The following is a 19,821-nucleotide window of genomic DNA, read 5'->3' as shown; positions in this document are numbered from 1 at the left end:
GTTAATAAAGAAAACTCCTCTCCCCAAAAAATAATGGAGTCTACAGAAACTAATGACTCCACGAGACAGCAAGAGTCAGTTAAACAAAATCAAAAAATAGAAAAAAATAGAGGCAAAATACCTCATCAACAAAATCACTGACCTCGAGAATAGATCAAGGAGGGGCAACCTGAAAATTATAGGACTTCCTGAAAACATTGAAGAGAAAAAAAACTTGGACTTAATATTACAGGATCTAGTGATGGAAAACTGCCCTGACATCATCGAATCGGAGGGCAAAGTAGTTATTGAAAGAGTACATCGATCCCCACCAGAAAAAGATCCTAAAATGAAAACACCAAGGAATGTTGTGGCCAAACTCCAGAACTATCAGAGAAAAGAGAAAATCCTGCAAGCAGCCAGAAAGAAACAATTTAAATATCAAGGAGCCACAGTAAGGACCATGCAGGACTTGGCTGCATCAACTTTAAGGGATCGAAGGGCCTGGAATGCAGCCAAGAATCTACTTTCCTGCAAAGCTGAGCCTTCTCTTCCAGGGAAAAAGATGGACATTTAACGAAATGGAAGAATTCCAAAAATTTCTGATGAAAAGACCAGAGCTAAACAGAAAAGTTGGATATCAAACAGGAGGTTCAAGAGACACATGAAAAGGTAAAAAAAAAAAGGGGGGGGGGGGTGGTAAAACGAAAAAAATGTAATCCAGCAAGTTGAAACTGGCTATATCCCAGCATGGAGGGGGGGGGTAGAGACTCTCATAAATCCTGAGAAGTGTAAATCTAACAGAGAGAATATACCTAGCCAGAAATGATGGACATCCATGACCTATCCATGAGACTGCTATCTAATGGGATGTAACTGGATTTAACCCCACTGGGGAGAAAGACTCTAATAACTCTCAGGAATTTTGACTCTATTCAACAGAATATACTGAACTAGAAGGGACAGACACTCAAAATTTTCTATGACTTAGATAGAATGATCTAAAAAAAATACACTACCTCCCTAAAAAGGGGGACAGGAAAGAGTCGGGAGGAGGGAGGGGATTGAATGGGACAAATCTCATTACACTAAGAGGTACAAAAAACCTATGGTAATAGAGGGAAAGAAGGGAGTAGAGGAGAACCACCTGAATCTTGTTCTCATCAGACTTGGCTTAAAGTCAACCTACACAAACTCAGTTAACTTATAAAACATCTAACCTTTCAAGAAGTGAAAAGGGGAAAAGGGGAGGTGGGACAGAGAAAGGGAAGGGGAGTGGAGGAAATAAGGGGAAATAACAAAAGAAAGGGAAGGGAACAGGGAAAGGGGAAAGAAAGGGGAGGGTGTGATATAGGAGGGCAAACACACTGAAGGGGGTGGTATTCAAAAACAAAATACTGGGGAATATGGATAAAAGGGGGGAAAGGGGGAAAATACAAACAGAGGGAAGATAGCACAGGAGGCAATAAAGAATTATTAATCATAACCTTGAATGTGAATGGGATGAACTCTCCCTTAAAACGTAAGCAAATAGCAGAGTGGATTAAAAACCAGAATCCTATAATATGCTTCTTACAAGAAACTCATTTGAAGCAGAGAGATACATATAGAGTAAAGGTAAAAGGTTGGAGCAAAATATATTTTGCTTCAGCTGAAGTAAAAAAAGCAGGGGTAGCAATCCTTATCTCAGACAAAGCAGCAGCAAAAATAGATAGCATTAAAAGAGATAAGTAAGGAATCTTTATCCTCCTAAAAGGTACCATAGACAATAAAGTCATTTCAATATTGAATATATATGCACCCAGTGGGACAGCACCCAAATTCTTAGAGGAGAAGCTGAAAGAATTACAGGAAGACATAGACAGCAAAACTCTACTAGTGGGAGACCTCAACCTCCCGCTATCAGATCTAGATATATCAAATCATAAAACAAACAAGAAAGAAATTAGGGAGATAAATTGATTGTTAGAAAAATTAGATATGGTAGACTTATGGAGGAAACTGAATGGGGATAGAAAGGAATATACCTTTTTCTCTGCAGTACATGGAACTTATACAAAAATTGACCGTGTACTAGGACATAAAAACCTAATGATCAACTGCAGAAAGGCAGAGATAGTGAATACATCTTTCTCAGATCACAATGCAATAAAAGTCATATGCAATACTGGGCCAAGGAGATACAGACCCAAAGCAAATTGGATACTGAATAACCTCATCTTAAAAAATGAGTGGACCAAACAACAAATTATAGAAAGAATTAACCATTTTATCCTAGATAATGATAATAATGAAACAACATACCAAAACCTATGGGATTCATTCAAAGCAACTCTCAGGGGATATATTATAGCTCTAAATGCTTATATAAATAAATTGGAGAAAGAGGAAATCAATGAACTAAACATGCAACTAAAAAAATTAGAGAAAGAACAAATTAAAAATCCCCAATCAAATACCAAATTAGAAATTTTAAAAATTAAAGGAGAAATTAATAAAATTGAAAGCAAAAAAACTATTGAATTAATAAATAAAACCAAAAGTTGGCATTATGAAAAAAAAAACCAATAAAATTGATAAGCCTCTCATCAATTTGATTAAAAAAAAGAAAGATGAAAACCAAATTGCTAGTATTAAGAATGAAAAAGGTGAAATCACCACCAATGAGGAGGAAATTAAAGTAATAATTTGAAATTATTTTGCCCAACTTTATGCCAATAAATTTGATAATCTAAGTGAAATGGATGAATATTTACAAAAATATAAGTTGCCCAGGTTAAATGAAGAAGAGATTAAATACCTGAACAACCCTATCTCAGAAAGAGAAATTCAACAAGCCATTATTGAACTCCCTAAAAAAAAAATCTCCAGGGCCTGATGGATTCACAAGTGAATTCTACCAAACATTTAAGGAAGAATTGGTTCCAATCCTATATAAACTCTTTGGAAAAATAGGGAAAGATGGAACTCTGCCTAACTCTTTCTATGAAACCAATATGGTACTGTTACCTAAACCAGGAAGAGTTAAAACAGAGAAAGAAAATTATAGACCTATTTCCCTGATGAATATAGATGCAAAAATCCTAAATAAAATCTTAGCAAAACGACTACAACAAGTCATCATTAGGATAATACATTATGATCAAGTAGGATTTATTCCAGGAATGCAGGGTTGGTTCAACATTAGGAAAATGGTTAGTATACTCAATTATGTCAACAACAAATGTATCAGAAATCATATGATCATATCAATAGATGTTGAAAAAGCTTTTGACAAAATACAGCATCCATTCCTATTAAAAACACTAGAGAGTGTAGGAATAAATGGACTGTTCCTTAAAATAATTAGCAGTATCTATCTGAAACCATCAACAAGCATTATACTCAATGGGGAGAGAAAAGAGGCATTCCCAATAAGATCAGGGGTTAAACAAGGGTGCCCATTATCACCACTACTATTCAATATTGTATTAGAAATGTTAGCATCAGCAATTAGAGAAGAAAAAGAAATTAAAGGATTTAGAATTGGGAAGGAAGAGACAAAACTCTCACTATTCGCAGATGACACAATGGTCTACCTAGAGAATCCCAAGAAATCATCTAAAAAACTATTGGAAACAATTAGCAATTTTAGCAAAGTTGCAGGTTATAAAATAAACCCCAATAAATCCTCAACTTTCCTATATATGACTAGGAAGAAACAGCAGGAAGAGCTAGAAAGAGAAATTCCATTCAAAGTAACCTCAGACAGTGTAAAATACTTGGGAGTCTATTTGCCAAGACAGACTCAGAATCTTTTTGAAAACAATTATAAAACATTTCTCACACAAATTAAATCAGATTTACATAACTGGGCAAATATCAACTGCTCATGGATAGGTAGAGCTAATATAATAAAAATGACAATTCTACCCAAACTAAACTATCTGTTTAGTGCCCTACCAATCAAAATTCCAAAAAATTACTTTAATGAGTTAGAAAAAATTGTAAGTAAATTCATATGGAGAAATAAAAATTCAAGAATTGCCAGGAGCTTAATGAAAAAAAAATGCAAACAAAGGTTGCTTAGCACTACCCGATCTAAATTATATTATAAAGCATCAGGCATCAAAACTGTTTGGTATTGGCTAAGAAATAGAGTGGTGGACCAGTGGAATAGACTAGGTGTAAAAGCAGGAGAGGATTATAGTAATCTGCTGTTTGATAAACCCAAAGAGTCAGGCCACCAGGATAAAAACTCTCTCTTTGATAAAAACTGCTGGGATAATTGGAAGTTAGTATGGAAGAAACTTAGATTAGACCAACATCTCACACCCTTTACCAAGATAAGATCCAAATGGTTACAGGACATAGACATAAAAAACAATACTATAAGCAAATTAGAAGATCAAGGACTAGTCTACCTGTTAGATGTATGGAAAGAGGAACTGTTTATGACTAAGGAAGAGTTGGAGAACATCACTAAAATCCAATTAGATGATTTTGATTACATTAAATTAAAAAGGTTTTGCACAGATAAAACCAATGTAACCAAGATCAAAAGAAAAGTAGTAAATTGGGAAATAATCTTTACAACTAATGATTCTGACAAAGGACTCATTTCTAAAATATACAGAGAACTGAGTCATATTTTTAAAACAAAAAGCCATTCCCCAATTGACAAATGGTCAAAGGCTATGCAAAGGCAATTTACAGATGAGGACATCAAAGCAATCCATAGCCATACAAAAAAATGCTCTAAATCATTAATTAATAGAGAAATGCAAGTTAAAGCTTCTCTGAGGTATCACCTCACACCTCTCAGATTGGCCAGTATGACCAGGAAGGATAATGATCATTGTTGGAGGGGATGTGGGAAATCTGGGACACTATTACACTGTTGGTGGAGCTGTGAACTCATCCAACCCTTCTGGAGAGCTATTTGGAACTATGCCCAAAGGGCAACAAAAATGTGCATACCCTTTGACCCAGCAATACCACTTCTGGGTCTATACCCTGAAGAGATGAGGAAAAAGAGTAAAAACATTACTTGTACAAAAATATTTATAGCAGCCCTGTTTGTGGAGGCAAAGAATTGGAAATCCAGTAAATGTCCTTCAATTGGGGAGTGGTTTAGAAAACTGTGGTATATGTATGTCATGGAATACTATTGTTCCATTAGAAATCAGGAGGGACGGGATTTCAGGGAAACCTGGAGGGATTTGCATGAACTGATGCTGAGTGAGATGAGCAGAACCAGAAAAACACTGTACACCCTAACAGCAACATGGGAGTGATGTTCAACCTTGAAGGACTTGCTCATTCCATCAGTGCAACAATTGGGAACAATTTTAGGCTGTCTGCAAAGGAGAGTACCATCTGTATCCAGATAAGGAGCTGTGGAGTTTGAACAAAGTGCAAGGACTATTCCCTTTAATTCGGAAAAAAAAACCCAGATGTCTTATTGTTTGATCTGGTTACCTCTGAGTATTCTGTTCTCTTTAGGGATATGATTCCTCTCTCATGACACCCAATTTAGATCAAGGTACAACATGGAAACAAAATAAAGACTGACTGAGTGCTATCTGTGGGGTGGGGGTGGGGGGAGGGAAGCAAGATTGGGGGAAAACTGTAAAACTCAAATAATATCTTTGATAAAAATTTAAAAAAAGATCTGAAATTTATAATGGACTACAAACCCAATCTGTATCACCAGTATATTAAAGCAGCCACAAAAACTCATATTTTCAATAAGACATTGGGTATTTAAGAAAGAAGAAAGTTATCATAATTAAACATATCAATAGCAAAACCAACAGAAATCATAAGATTATCTCAATAGATGCTAAAAAAAACTTTGAAAAATACAACATTCATTCCTATTAAAAACACTAGGAAGTTTAGGAATAAATGGAGTTTTCCTTAAAATAATAAATAGTATCTATCTAAAACCATCAACAAATATTATATGTAATAAACTCAGAGAATTTCCACTAAAATTAGGGGTGAAACAAGGATGTCCATTATCACTATTACTATGTAATATAGTATTAGAGATGATAGCAGTAGTTATAAGAGAAGAAAAAGAAATTGAAGCATTCAGAATTGGCAATGAAGAAGCAAAACTTTCACTCTGAAGGTGATATGGTATACCTAAAGAACCTGAGAAAATCACCTAAAAACTTCCTTGAAACAATTAACAAATTCAGCAAAGTAGCAGGATATAAAATAAACCTACATAAATCAACAACATTTCTATATATGAACAACAAAGCCCAAGAGCAAGAGACAGAAAGAGAAATTCCATTTAAAATAACTGTAGACAACATTAAATACTTGGGAATCTACTTCACAAGACAAACCCAGAAACTATATGAACACAATTATAAAGAACTCCTTACCCAAATAAAGTAAGATCTAAATAACTGGAAAAATGTCAAATGCTCATGGTTAGGTTGAGCTAATATATTAAAAATGACAATTCTAACCAAATTAAATTACTTATTCAGTGCCGTATCAATCAAACTAACAAATAACTACTTTACTGAGCTAAACAAAAATAGTAAAAAAATTCATCTGGAGCAGCAAAAGGGCAAGAATAGCAAGAGAACTGATGAAAAAATATAAAAGAAGGTGGCTTAGTTCTACCAGATGTAAAACTATACCACAAAGCAGCAGTCATCAAAACTGCCTGATATTGGTAAAGAAAGAGAGTAATGGATCAGTGAATTAGGACAAGTTCTAAAGTAAATGACTATAGCAATCTATTGTTTCACAAACCCAAAGACAACACCTTCTGTGATAAGAACTCACGGACAAAAACTGGGAAAACTGGAAAATAGTATGGCAAAAACTAGGCCTAGATCCACATCTCACACCCTATACCAAAATAAGGTCAAAATGGGTACAGGATTTAGACATAAAGAGTGATACCATGGGGCAGTTAGATGGTGCAGTGGACAGAGCACTGGCCCTGGAGTCAAGAGTACCTAAGTTCAAATCTGACCTCAGACACTTAATAATTACCTAGCTGTGTGGCCTTGAGCAAGCCACTTAACCCCATTGCCTACAAAAAAAACAGAAAAAAAGTGATACCATAGATAAATTAGATAAAAAAATATCTATCTGACCTATGGAAAAGTAATAAATTTATGACCAAATAAAAATTAGAGCACATTATAAGCTGCAAAATGAATGATTTTGACCATGTTAAACTAAAAAGGTTTTACAGTAATAAAATCAATGTTGTCAAAATTAGAAGGAAAGCACAAAGCTGGGAAATAATCTTCACAACCTGGAGTTCTGATAAAGGTCTCATTTCTAAAATATATAGAGAACTGCATCAAATCTATAAGACCACAAGTCATTCCCCAATTGATAAATGGTCAAAGAATATGAACTGATGGTTTTCAAATGAAGAAATTAAAGCTTTATATAATCATATGAAAAAATGTTCCAAATCACTATTGATTAGAGAAATACAAATTACAACAACAATGAGGTATCATCTCACACCTAGTTGATTAGCCAAGATGAGATAAAGGGAAGATGATCAATGTTGGAGAGGTTGTGGGAAGATTGGGACATTGATGCAACCCTGGTAGAGTTGTGGACAGATCCAACCTTTCTGGAGAGCAATATGGAACTATGCCCAAAGAGCAATAAAACTTTTCATAACCTTTGACCCAGCAATTCCAATTCTAGGTCTATATCCAGAAGAAATTATTTTAAAAAATGGGAAAAGTCCTATATGTCCCAAAATATTCATAGCAGTTCTTTTTTTGTAGTGGCAAAGAACTGGAAATTGAGGGGAATGCCCATCCATTAGGGAATGGCTAAATAAGTTATGGTACATGAATATATAGAATACTCTTGTTCTATAGAATATAGAACCATAAAGAGTTGGACTCTAGAGAAGCATGGAATGACTTACGAGATCTGATGCTGAGTGAAAGGAGTAGAGCCAAGAGAACAATGTCCACATCAGCAACATTATGAGATGAATGACTTGATGGAAGTAGCTCCTCTCAGCAGTCCAGAGACCTAGGTCAACTGTATTTTACTGATTATGGACTATATTATCCCCATCCAGAGGAAGAAAAACAAAACAAAAACAAAACAAAAAAAGACACCCCTTCCAAATCTGATGAACACTTATAAAAATTTTCTCTTATGTAACTTTTTCCCTTAATCCTAATTCCTCATGCTGAAAATTACTAACGTATAAACATGTCTTATGAAAGTATGTATATAAAATGCTGACTTTTCCCTGATAAGGGGGGGATGGGAAGGGAGGGTGGAGGGAAATTTTGTAACTTGGAAATATCTATGTGCATTTGGATGAAAATAAATAAATTTAATAATAAAAAGAATAAGAGGAAAACCATCAGAGTCTTCACAATTCAGAGTCCCCCCCCCCCCAAAATACCATGATCAGTATTGGAAAGAATAAATACCATTAAAAAAGGAATGTGATAATCTGGAAATTAGTTTTCACTGTCCATCAACTCCACTGTGGTCACTCTCCTCTCTTATTTTCCATTTTCTTGGTGCATCAAAATACCTCTGCACTATCATTGACACTCTATCTTCTGAATTCCGTCAGCCCCTTCCCCACACCCTCCTCCATCTGTCTGACTCTTAGCCTTCCAAGGTATATATCTAACTAGTTACAATCAGGTGGTTTAGTCCTTGACACCCTCCCCAACTCCTCCCTGCACAGGAGATGGGCTAGGCTCCCTACAAAGGTTCTGCCTACTCTCTTCTCCATGTTGGATCCATGTTAATCTAAGCCCCAGTTGCCACCTCATGGTTGTTTCTCTCTCCTCCTTAACTATACTTAATTTTCTCACCAAACTAACTTGTAGCTGTTTCTTCTTTGCTTAAAATTAATATTTTCTATAAAACTCACTTTCTTTACCTTGCTAAAGAACCTGGCCTATAAGCTTTTTGTAGTATCCTGTGAACTTTTTTCAGTAACCTGAGAAATAAAATTTAAGTCTTTTCTTACCTTCCTGAGTCAGAAAGCCTTTATGATTTCTTCACAGACAAATGAGCCCCCATCAATACTTAAAACCCCCTTCCCCAAGCCATTTTCCCAGCTTCACTATCACTAATTTTGCCCTGGAATGCTCCAACCTTACCAGCACTTACCACTGTTATTTTGATTTGCTCACAAATGCAATAGAAGCAAATCAGTAAACTGCACTGACTGGGTCCACTAGAGAGCAGTAAGACAATTCTTTTATATATACTGCTTGATTTTCAATCTCCCATAATACAGGGTATATTCTAAGAATTCTCATCAAGTACAAGTTGTGAATTGAGCACAAACCCTGGAGTCAGTAAGACCTGACCTCAATTCTAAGATAAGTCACTTAGGATAAGTAAAATGGAACAACAATAGAACCTACCTTCAAAGTTTGTTATGAGGGTCAAATGAAATAAGACACTGTGAACCCTAAAACTATAAATCTTAAAAACTATAAAGTTAAAATAAAATGAAAGAAAATGTACATTAGACAAGAAGTTTTATTCTCTGGGATTTACAAAAACCTATAGGTAGAAACCATCTATCTAAGATGATCACTACGAACTGAGGGAGAAAAGCATATTTATCCAAAAACAAATGAAGGGGGAAATCATTAATCTCCATGGAAGTCTGACAATAAAAATTGCACAATATTAAGTTGCCCTACTGCTCCTCAAAATTTATCATTCCTAGACAACGTTATCTGATTAATTATTATCTCTTCCTCAACATTGAGCAGCATGAGAACAGGACAAATTTTCCAGCATCCTGATCATTGAATTCCAGAGTTTGTAATTATCACAAGGGGAGATAAATTATTGACTTCTTATCTACTGGCAAAGGTAACTGTAAGACTGAATAAATCAAAAGAAATCTGTCTTTTTTTAGCCAGGAATATAGTTTAGAAAAACATTATTATACTTCAACATTCCCGCATTTTGATGAAAGATGACATCGTTACATCAGCCATAGATTAACTAAAGATGTATAGAAGAAAGAAATGAGGGGCATATGAGAGGGAAAGATGGCATCTCTTGGAGATCTAAGGCTTCTAGAACAGGTAGTCGACAAGCATAAGTTCTATCTGGGGAAGGGAGTGGCCATAAAGATGGATGACACATTTATAGAATCAAGGGGACAGTTACAAAGATCAAAAGGAGTGGTCACAAGAGGGAGTTCATTTATTCTTTCTTCCTGAGATAGCTGGCATCCTTCTATATATCCAGTGTCTGTCAATGACCAGGTTTTCCCACATAATTCAAGTTAATGGTAATCTTCCTTTCTGGTAAAAGAAATAACCACAACACAAATTTTATCAAGTCAAAACCCATGATTTTGAAAGCCCTTTGATTTATCAATTTTCACACAGACACCTTAGTTAAAAATAGAAAATTTTGAAAATTAAACTAGTTTTATGATCTAAAAAAAACCCCTCACTTTCAAATCGTGGCATTATTTATTTTATTTGTACTGATCATCTGACATGATGACAGAACTTTTCCACAAGGATCAAGGCCATAAAAAAGGAAAACTTTCCTTTTTTATTTAGATATCCATTTTCAGATAAGGCCTTGAGCTAGGTTTTAAATCTGGCAGGGGAGATGTTTCCAAACATCATAGTTGAGAAACCCAATTAGGAAAGTCCAACATCAAAATGTGTTGAAAATTTTCTTCCCAACAATCCCAGAGACTGTCATCTGTAATATCCATATCTTAATCCCAATAAGATGGCTGGCCTCATAGGTATTGGTACAGCTTGAATTTTCTTGCTAACTGTATTTCAAACTCAGAAGGCCAATTTTCAGTCCCATGAGGTCTTTAACCACAACTTCTTATAATCAGACAAAGATTTAGCTCTAAAATTGATCATCTAAAGGATCAGAAAATGCCACAGTTACTATAATCTTATAGTGATAAAATAATATATTATCACAGAAAAACCTCACAATTCTTTCTTTGTTGCACATATAAACTGGGATTAAAAATGAAATATAAATTTGAGATTAAAAAATTAATAATCTTAATTATCTGCAGTACCAGGCTTTATTAAAAAAAGAATTTTTCTGGCAGAATATGTTGAGTTAAAAATAGACATATTTTCAAATTATTGCTTTGAGAATCCTTTTAAATAATTAGAACATCTTAAATGACTTTAAAAATTTAACAGATGTTACTAATTTCAAATGTAACACTATGGTCAAAAGAACAAATCAAATTTCCAAATAGAGTAACACATGAATTATTATATTTCAATAAATAAAATGTTTTCATATTCAAATCTTATTTCTTAGAACAACAGTCAAAAGAGCATAGAGTTTTTTTTCTTGACTTTAACCCTTTAAACATAATGGCTTTACATATTTTTGTTTATTTACTTCATCCAAAATATAGTCATCATTCTCAAAAATTTCTATTTGTAACTAAGACCTCTGTGTGACAATTAGAAAACCAAAGAGGTTCCAAAATCACAGATTTTTAACCTGATAAAATTTGTGAGATTTTTTTTACCAAAAATAAAGTAAATGTACTTGAAAGAGCCTGGTTATTGACTTTGGAGATACAGAAGGTCAGATGTCACCAGAAGAAAGAAGAAATGGACCAAAATTTCAGGTTATTGTTTACTTTTTCCCTCTTGTGTTTCTTGATTTTACAGGTCATTTAATCAAGGGACCCCCCTTTTTAATCTCTTTTAATTTACCCCCTTGACTCTGTAAATATGTCATCAAGGATCCTTATCTCCCCCCACCCCCCAAGGCCACACAGCTAGGTAATTATTAAGTGTCTGAGGTCAAATTTCAACTCAGGTCCTCCTGACTCCAGGGCCAGTACTCTATCCACTGTGCCCCCTAGCTGCCCCAGTGACTGGGTAATCTTGAGAGCAACAAAACACAAGGTCTGTCACTTAACCCCATTGCCTTGCAAAAACCAAAAGAGGGAGGGAGAGGGGGAGGGGGAGGGGGAGAGAGGGAGAGGGAGAGGGAGGGGAGGGGGAGGGGGAGGGGCAGGGGGAGGGGGAGGGAGAGGGAGAGGGAGAGGGAGAGGGAGAGGGAGATTTCCCAGTCACCAAGGGAGTAAAACAAGGCTATGTCCTTGCTCCTATGCTTTTTAGAATGAGGTTTTCAGCAGTGATAATAATGCCACATGAATTACTAGATTATACAATAACAAATTCATTACATAATTTAAAATTTCAGAGATCCCAGAGGGGGTCATAATTTTTTTATATTTCCCTTTATTACCTCTTTAAAGCAATCATGTTAATTCCAAGCTTTAGCATCACAGCAGGTAAACAAATAATTGTAAATATAATATCTCTGCAGTTACAAAAGAATATCACATAACAGAAAAACATCTTACTCATCAATAAGTTACTTTACAGTAGGGTCACACAATTACTATTTGTTCATTCCTCCTTCAGAGTGCCCCACATCAGTTGTCTGCAGTTACCATGAGATAGGGTCAAATTTTTGACTTTTTTTTAAATTAAACATGCAGTTATTAATTTACATCACACATAAAATTCTTATACTAACATCTCATTCCCTTAGAACAAAAGAAAAATGAATATCCCAACATCTTTATACTTATGTCTTTCATGCTTCTTCACCCAGATCTTCCAAGAATCTATTCTCATACATAGGATACATTTAAAACCCCAATGCAATTCTTATTTATGCCATGGTTAATTCAATGGCAAAGGACTAAATCATTAGATGAAACCTCAATTTATTTAGTTTGCAATTTTAACTTCTCAACAGTTTAGTTTGATAAAAGAAAATTAATAAACCCTCTCCATAAATGCCCTTTACAAAATTCTTCCCTCTCCTATGTTTTCTTTTCCTCCTAAAAAAAATCAGTAAATGTCCCTGATAAAATAATTATAAATTTTTCTTCTTAGTAACACATTCCTTTAACTCAAAGGTGTTTCAAAAGAGTTTAAAATCCGAAACCAATAAAACCATTTAGGTTATTTAATTCCTCCCACTCTATATAAATTTTATCAGAATGTAACAGTACTAATACCCCTCTTTTAAAACCCTCAGAGTGCTTCCCAAAACTCTAGTTCAGAAATTGGGTTAATTTTAAAACCGTTATCTCATTATGTAATTTTGTTATCTCTTATATATTGTTTTCCTTATGGATATGATTTCTCTCTCATCACTTTCAACTGAGATCAGTGTACAACATGGAAACAATGTAAAGACTAACAGACTGCCTTCTGAGGTGTTTATGGGGAGGGAAGCGAGATTGGGGAGGGTTGTAAAATTCAAAATAAAAGAAACAAATGGATTGATTTTAAAAGCAAAGTGAGAGGCAGGAGTACAGAACTTTTTAGCCATGTGGCCAGAGCAGAGATATTCATTAAACATGATTTCTTTTCAATAACCCTAACTCCCAATCCCTGATTTTTATATACTCTTCCTTTCCTAATCACACATCATACATGTAATTGGGTCTCTTTCCCTGTAAGGCTTAAGCATTTGAAATCTACTGCCCTTACCTCCATTCTATGATGGGGCTCTCAGCTAAACTCAGTTTAGAGTTCAAAGTCTTAAGAAGATGATGGATGGGATCAAGGCTATCACCTGTTCAACACTCCCAATCCCTCAACCCAGGGAGAAACCATGGCATCTTTCCCAGAAAAAAAAAGAATAAGAAATCTTCTCTTCTACAAGTTCTCAATCTTAAGCATATCCCTTAAAAGTTCTCTCATTCCTAAACTCTCTGAACCATAGCCTGTCTTAGGAAGATTCTGAAGATAACCTGGTAGAAGAAGGTACCAGACACCAAGGTAGTTTCTAGTGCTAAAGTGCCTAACATTCCAACATTACTACAGAAAGCACAACTATTATGGGCTGGTCATGTTACTAGAATGCCAGAAGTACCCTTTCCAAAAACATTTTTTGGAGAACTCACCCAGGTCAAGCACTCATAATGGGGTCTGAAGGTCTCTCCTAAGAATGTTGGGATGAGTTGTGCAGGATGGGAGACACTAGTACAAGACAGCCCAGCAGTGAGGGTGCTGCCCTCTATGAGGAAGGCAGAATTGAAGTAGCTCAGAGGAAACTTGACATATATAAGTATAGAAGACCCATCTCAGGTGATTACATGGACTATTCTTGCCCAATCTGTGGTAGAGCATTCCAAGCTCATATTGGTCCGAAATGCCAAGTTGAAACACTGTAATTTGTCTTAAACACAGTGATGTCAATTTAGTCTTCTTCAGTAATGAAGGATAAGAACCAACCATAAATTTTTCTGATCTCCTTCAGCTTGGGGAGATCATTTTAGATGGTCTCCATTACCTACTGGTGGTTTTCAGTAAATCCCAGAGAATAAAACTTCATTTCTAATCAAATTTTTATTATTGTTGTTATTATCTCCTTTTAACCCTTTGTTTTAAGGTTCTTAATTTTAGGTTAATATATGGGTAAGGAATATAGGGTGTTTGGTTTCCACAGAATGTAACAAGAAATTGTTATTTTAAAGAAATGTATAAATTACAAAGACAGGGGTCTGCCTATGGCTGTTGGTGCCTACCTACAGCTATGTGAATGTAAGACAAAAGAATTGACCCCAACCTGATCAGATCTGAAATTAGATCAGGCCTGCTCCATCTGGATCTGAGTTGACTTAGGGTTCTTGTCCTTTGCAAGTGATGCACTCCTCTACACTCTCCTGAGTTCATTATTATAATGACCAGGGCTGGTAAAACATTATTAGAGAATTGTATAGGGATGAATTTATTGACTAGGTTGTAATTCTAACCAATGACTGTTGTAAAGGGGGAGGAGAAAGCCTATAAGACTTGACCTTGTTGCAATTTGGGGTCTTTTTCTGCTAGGGGAAACTGACCTTCTCTGCAGAGAATTTTATTAATAAAAGTTATTTTAAACACTTGATAAGTATTTATAGTTACAAGCCAATGATCTGATAACTTTTCCTTAGGTTTAGGTAACTAGTTCCCTTCCTGGTATATACTCTCTCCTAAATTGCCATGATCTGATAAAGTTTTAGGAGATGGCAGGCCAAATAGCACCCACCTGTGGGAAGCTGTAGAGTTCCATCAGGGTCCCCATCTGGACAGACAGAGCTGAGGTGGCTCCTCCGATGACAGCCACAGACTTGTCCTGCCTTCTGCAGCTGTAGTTAGGGACTGGCTGCGTCCGTCCTGTCAGCCACTGCAGGGAGCTCTCCAAGGTCCTCGCATCACTGTGATAGGCATTGTAGATCTGGAATCCCAGGGAAATGTTGGGCAACAGAAGAGGGTCTTTGTTGATCTCCTCCACAGCAAACCTAATGGTAATGACCTGCTGGAAATTCTTGTGGAACCACCTGAGGAAGAGAGAATCAGAAATGACCAAAAAATACTGAAAAAAGTATCCACTTCTAAAGGAAAGCTTTCTCAATAAAGTCAGCCAAAACTAAGTAATTTAGCTCATTTTACAACTGTGACAACAATAACAACAGCAACAAAAATAATAATTAAAATTTCTATGACGTCTGGTACTGAGTACAGAATCTAATAATTACATGATTTAATCATTATAATAATCCTGGGAGATTCGGGAAAAACTCAGGGAAAAAACTGAATAGATGAATATTTACAAAAATATAAGTTGCCCAGGTTAAATGAAGAGGAGATTAAATACCTAAACAACCAAATCTTAGGAAAAGAAATTCAACAAGCCATCATTGAACTCCCTAAGAAAAATCTCCAGGGCCTGATGGATTGACAAGTGAATTCTACCAAACATTTAAGGAACAATTGGTTCCAATCCTATATAAACTCTTTGGAAAAATAGGGAAAGATGGAACTCTGCCTAACTCTTTCTATGACACCAATGTGGTGCTGATACCTAAACCAGGAAGAATCAAAACAGAGAAAGAAAATTATAGACCTATCTCCCTGATGAACATAGATGCAAAAACCTTAAATAAAATATTGGCAAAACGATTACAATAAGTTATCACCAGGATAATACATTATGACCAAGTAAGATTTATCCCAGGAATGCAGGGTTGGTTCAATATTAGGAAAACTGTTGGTATAATTAATTATGTCAATAGCAAACCTGTCAGAAATCATATGATTATATCAATAGATGCTGAAAAAGCTTTTGACAAAATACAACATCCATTCCTACTTAAAATACTAGAGAGTGTAGGAATAAATGGATTGTTCCTTAGAATAATAAACAGTATCTATCTGAAACCATCAACAAGCATTATATGCAATGGGGATAGGCTAGAGGCATTCCCAATAAGATCAGGGGTGAAACAAGGATGCCCATTATCACCACTACTATTCAATATTGTATTAGAAATGTTAGCTTCAGCAATAAGAGAAGAAAAAGACATTGAAGGAATTAGAATAGGGAAGGAAGAGAAACTCTTCACTCTTTGCAGATGACATGATGATATACCTAAAGAATCCAAAATCATCTAAAATCTACTAGAATTAATTAGCATCATTAGCAAAGTTGCAGGATATAAAATAAACTCTCAGAACTCCTCAACATTTCTATATATGTCTAGCAAGATGCAGCAGAAAGAGCTAGAGAGAGAAATCCTATTCAAAGTAACTTCAGACAATTTAAAATATCTGGGAGTCTGCCTGTTAAAGTAGACTCAGAAACTTTTTGAAAACAATTACAAAACACTTCTCATGCAAATAAAATCAGACTTAAATAACTCGGTAAATATCAACTGCTCATGGATAGGCCCAGCTAATATAATAAAAATGACAATTCTACCAAAAATTAAACTGCTTAGTGCCCTACCAATCAAAATTCCAAAAAATTACTTTAATGAGTTAGAAAAAATTGTAAGTAAATTCATATGGAGAAATAAAAAGTTGAGAATCTCCAGAGATTAATGGGAAAAAAGTGCAGAAGAACGGGGCTTAGCCTTACCAGAATTAAACTATATTATAAAGCATCAGTCAGTCATCAAAACTATCTGGTATTGGCTAAGAAAAACAAACTAGATAATTTTGAATACATTAAATTAAAAAACTTTTGTCTAGACAAAACTAATGTAACCAGGATCAAAAGAAATGGAGTAAATTAGGAAACAATTTTTACAACTAAAATATTCACCTCTAAAATATAGAAAGAACTGAGTCAAATTTTTTTTAAAAAAGACAAGCCATTCCCCAATTGACAAATGGTCAAAGGATATGTAAAGGCAATTTATAGATGAGGAAATCAAAGCAACCCATAGCCATATGAAAAATTACTCTACATCACTAATTATTAGAGAAATGCAAAATAAAACATCTCTGAGGTACCACCTCACACCTCTCAGACTGGCCTACATGACCAGAAAGGACAATGGTCAGTGTTGGAAGGGATGTGGGAAATCTAGGACACTATTACACTATTGGTGGAGCTGTGAACTCATCCAAACTTTCTAGAGAGTAATTTGGAATTATGCCAAAAGACAACAAAAATGTGCAAACCCTTTGATGCAGCAATACCACTACTGGGTCTTATACCCTGAAGAGATTATGAAAAAGGCTAAAAACATCACCTGTACAAATATGTTCATAACAGCTCTGTTTGTGGTAGAAAAGAAATGGAAACTGAGGGAATGGAATGGCTTAGCAAACTGTGGTGTATGTATGTCATGGAACAATATTGTTCTATTAGAAACCAGGAGGGATAGGAATTCACAGAAGCCCTGAAGGATCTGCATGAAGTGATGCTGAACAAGATGAGCAGAACCAGAAGAACACTGTATACCCTAAAAGCAACATAAGAGTGATGATCAACAAATGGACTTGTTCATACCAACAGGGCAACAATCAGGCACAATTTTGGGATATCTGTGATGGAGAATGCCATCTGTATCCTGAGAAAGAATTGTAGAGTTTGAACTAAGACCAAAGACTATTACCTTTAATTTTTAAAAAAATTGTCTGTCTTATTATGCAATTCTGCTATATCTCATACTATATGTTTCTTCCTTAAGCATATGATTTCTCTCTCATCACATTCAACTAAGATCAATGCATACTATGGGAATGATCTAAAGTCTAACAAACTGCCTTCTGTGGGGGGTGGGGAAGAGAAGCAAGATTGGGGGGGAAATTGTAAAACATAAAACCTATCTAAAAAAAAAGAAAACTGAGGGAAAGAGAAGTTAAGTCATATCCTAGATCACACAGGTTGAGACTGGATTTAAATAAAATTCTTCCTGACTTGAGACCTGGTCCTCTATCCTTTGTGGAGCCTTGTTGGCCTAGGTTGATTACAAATAAAAGGATTCCTTATTCCTGTCCTGCTATCCTTCTATGATTCCTAGGATGTTTAAGACTATTTCCTTTAAATTCCTAATTTGATTTTTGCCTGCAAAACTCACTCACTTTTTCAACTAATAAGTAATTAAGCAAATATGATATACTAGAAAATGTCACTGACCAAAATGATCCAGGAGTCTAAGATAAAGTTGGTTCCAGTCCTTTAATATCAAAGAAGGCCAGGGCAGCTAGGTGGCACAGTGAATAGAGCACCAGCCCTGGAGTCAGGAGGACCTGAGTTCAAATCTTTTTTTTTTTTAGTTTTTTTTTTGCAAGGCAAACAGGATTAAGTGGTTTGCCCAAGGCCACACAGCTAGGTAATTATTAAGTGTCTGAGACCGGATTTGAACCCAGGTACTCCTGATTCCAGGGCTGGTACTCTATACACTGTGCCATCTAGCCACCCCCTGAGTTCAAATCTTGCCTCAGATACTTAATAATTGCCTAGCTGTGTGACAAGTCACTTAACTCCATTGCCTTAAATAAATAAATTTTTTTAGGGTTTTTTTTGCAAGGCAATGGGGTTAAATGGATTGCCCAAGGCCACACAGCTAGGTAATCATTGCATGTCTGAGACCGGATTTGAACTCAGGTACTCCTGACTCTAGGGCTGGTGCTCTATCCACTGCACCACCTAGCTGCCCCAAATAAAAATTTTAAAAAAAGATAACAAAGAAGGTCAAAATGAAATCGTTATGGTTGAGACAAATAACAGCATATCCAACAGTGGCTGATCAGCCCAATATGATCTTGCAATGCTCTAAAACAGGTCAAGCAATCTAAAAAAACTCTTTGAAGCAATTAACAAATTCAGCATAGCAAGATATAATATAAGTCCATGTAAATCATCAGCATTTCTACATATGAACAACAAAGTTCAAGAGCAAGAGATAGAAAGAGAAATTCCATTTAAAGTAACTGCAGACAACAATAAATACTTGGGAAACTACCTCCCAAGACAAACCCAGAAACTATATGAACAGAATTATAAAGCACTTCTCACCCAAAGTCACATCTAATTGGAAAAAGTGTCAATTGCTCATGATTAGGTAAAGCTAATATAATAAAAATGGCAATTCTAACCAAATTAAATTACTTATTCAGTGTCATACCAATCAAACTACCAAATAACTATTTTATCAATCTAGAAAAAGTAATAAAATTCATCTGGAACAACAAAAAGTCAAGAATAGCAAGGAAACTGATGAAAAAAAATTTAAAGGGAGGTGTTCTAGTTCTACCAGATCTAAAACTATACTATAAAGTGGCAGTCATCAAAACTTCCTGGTACTAAATTACATAAATGATTTTGTTTTAGGACACACATAAGAATAACAAAAGATGTGATGGGATATATAAATATAATAAACCTAAATTGCATGCAGAAAACAGACTTTATGACATATTTCTATAATAAAATATGTTCAGTTATTAACCATGCTCAAATGGAAGCCACAAACTATTGCTCTCAGAATTCCATTAAATAACGGGACATCTTTGAGTAGTTTACATGCATTTCTACACATTT

The 19,821-nt window shown here is 35.3% G+C and overlaps 1 protein-coding gene across 1 annotated transcript in view; it reads right to left on the bottom strand.

Moving 5' to 3' along the window:
• The window catches only part of LOC141499659 (vomeronasal type-2 receptor 26-like), a 49,466-nt gene that overhangs the window by 18,771 nt on the left and 10,874 nt on the right, over positions 1-19,821 (bottom strand). The window contains exon 2 of the mRNA XM_074202311.1: positions 15,034-15,325. Within this exon, the coding sequence (XP_074058412.1) occupies positions 15,034-15,325 (292 nt within the window). The remainder of the gene's footprint in view (positions 1-15,033; positions 15,326-19,821) is intronic.

Source organism: Macrotis lagotis, chromosome X (assembly GCF_037893015.1).
Source record: "Macrotis lagotis isolate mMagLag1 chromosome X, bilby.v1.9.chrom.fasta, whole genome shotgun sequence".
NCBI classification, from domain to species: domain Eukaryota; kingdom Metazoa; phylum Chordata; class Mammalia; order Peramelemorphia; family Peramelidae; genus Macrotis; species Macrotis lagotis.
Note: the sequence above shows the minus strand (reverse complement) of the source record. Positions and strands in the feature narration are given on the sequence as shown.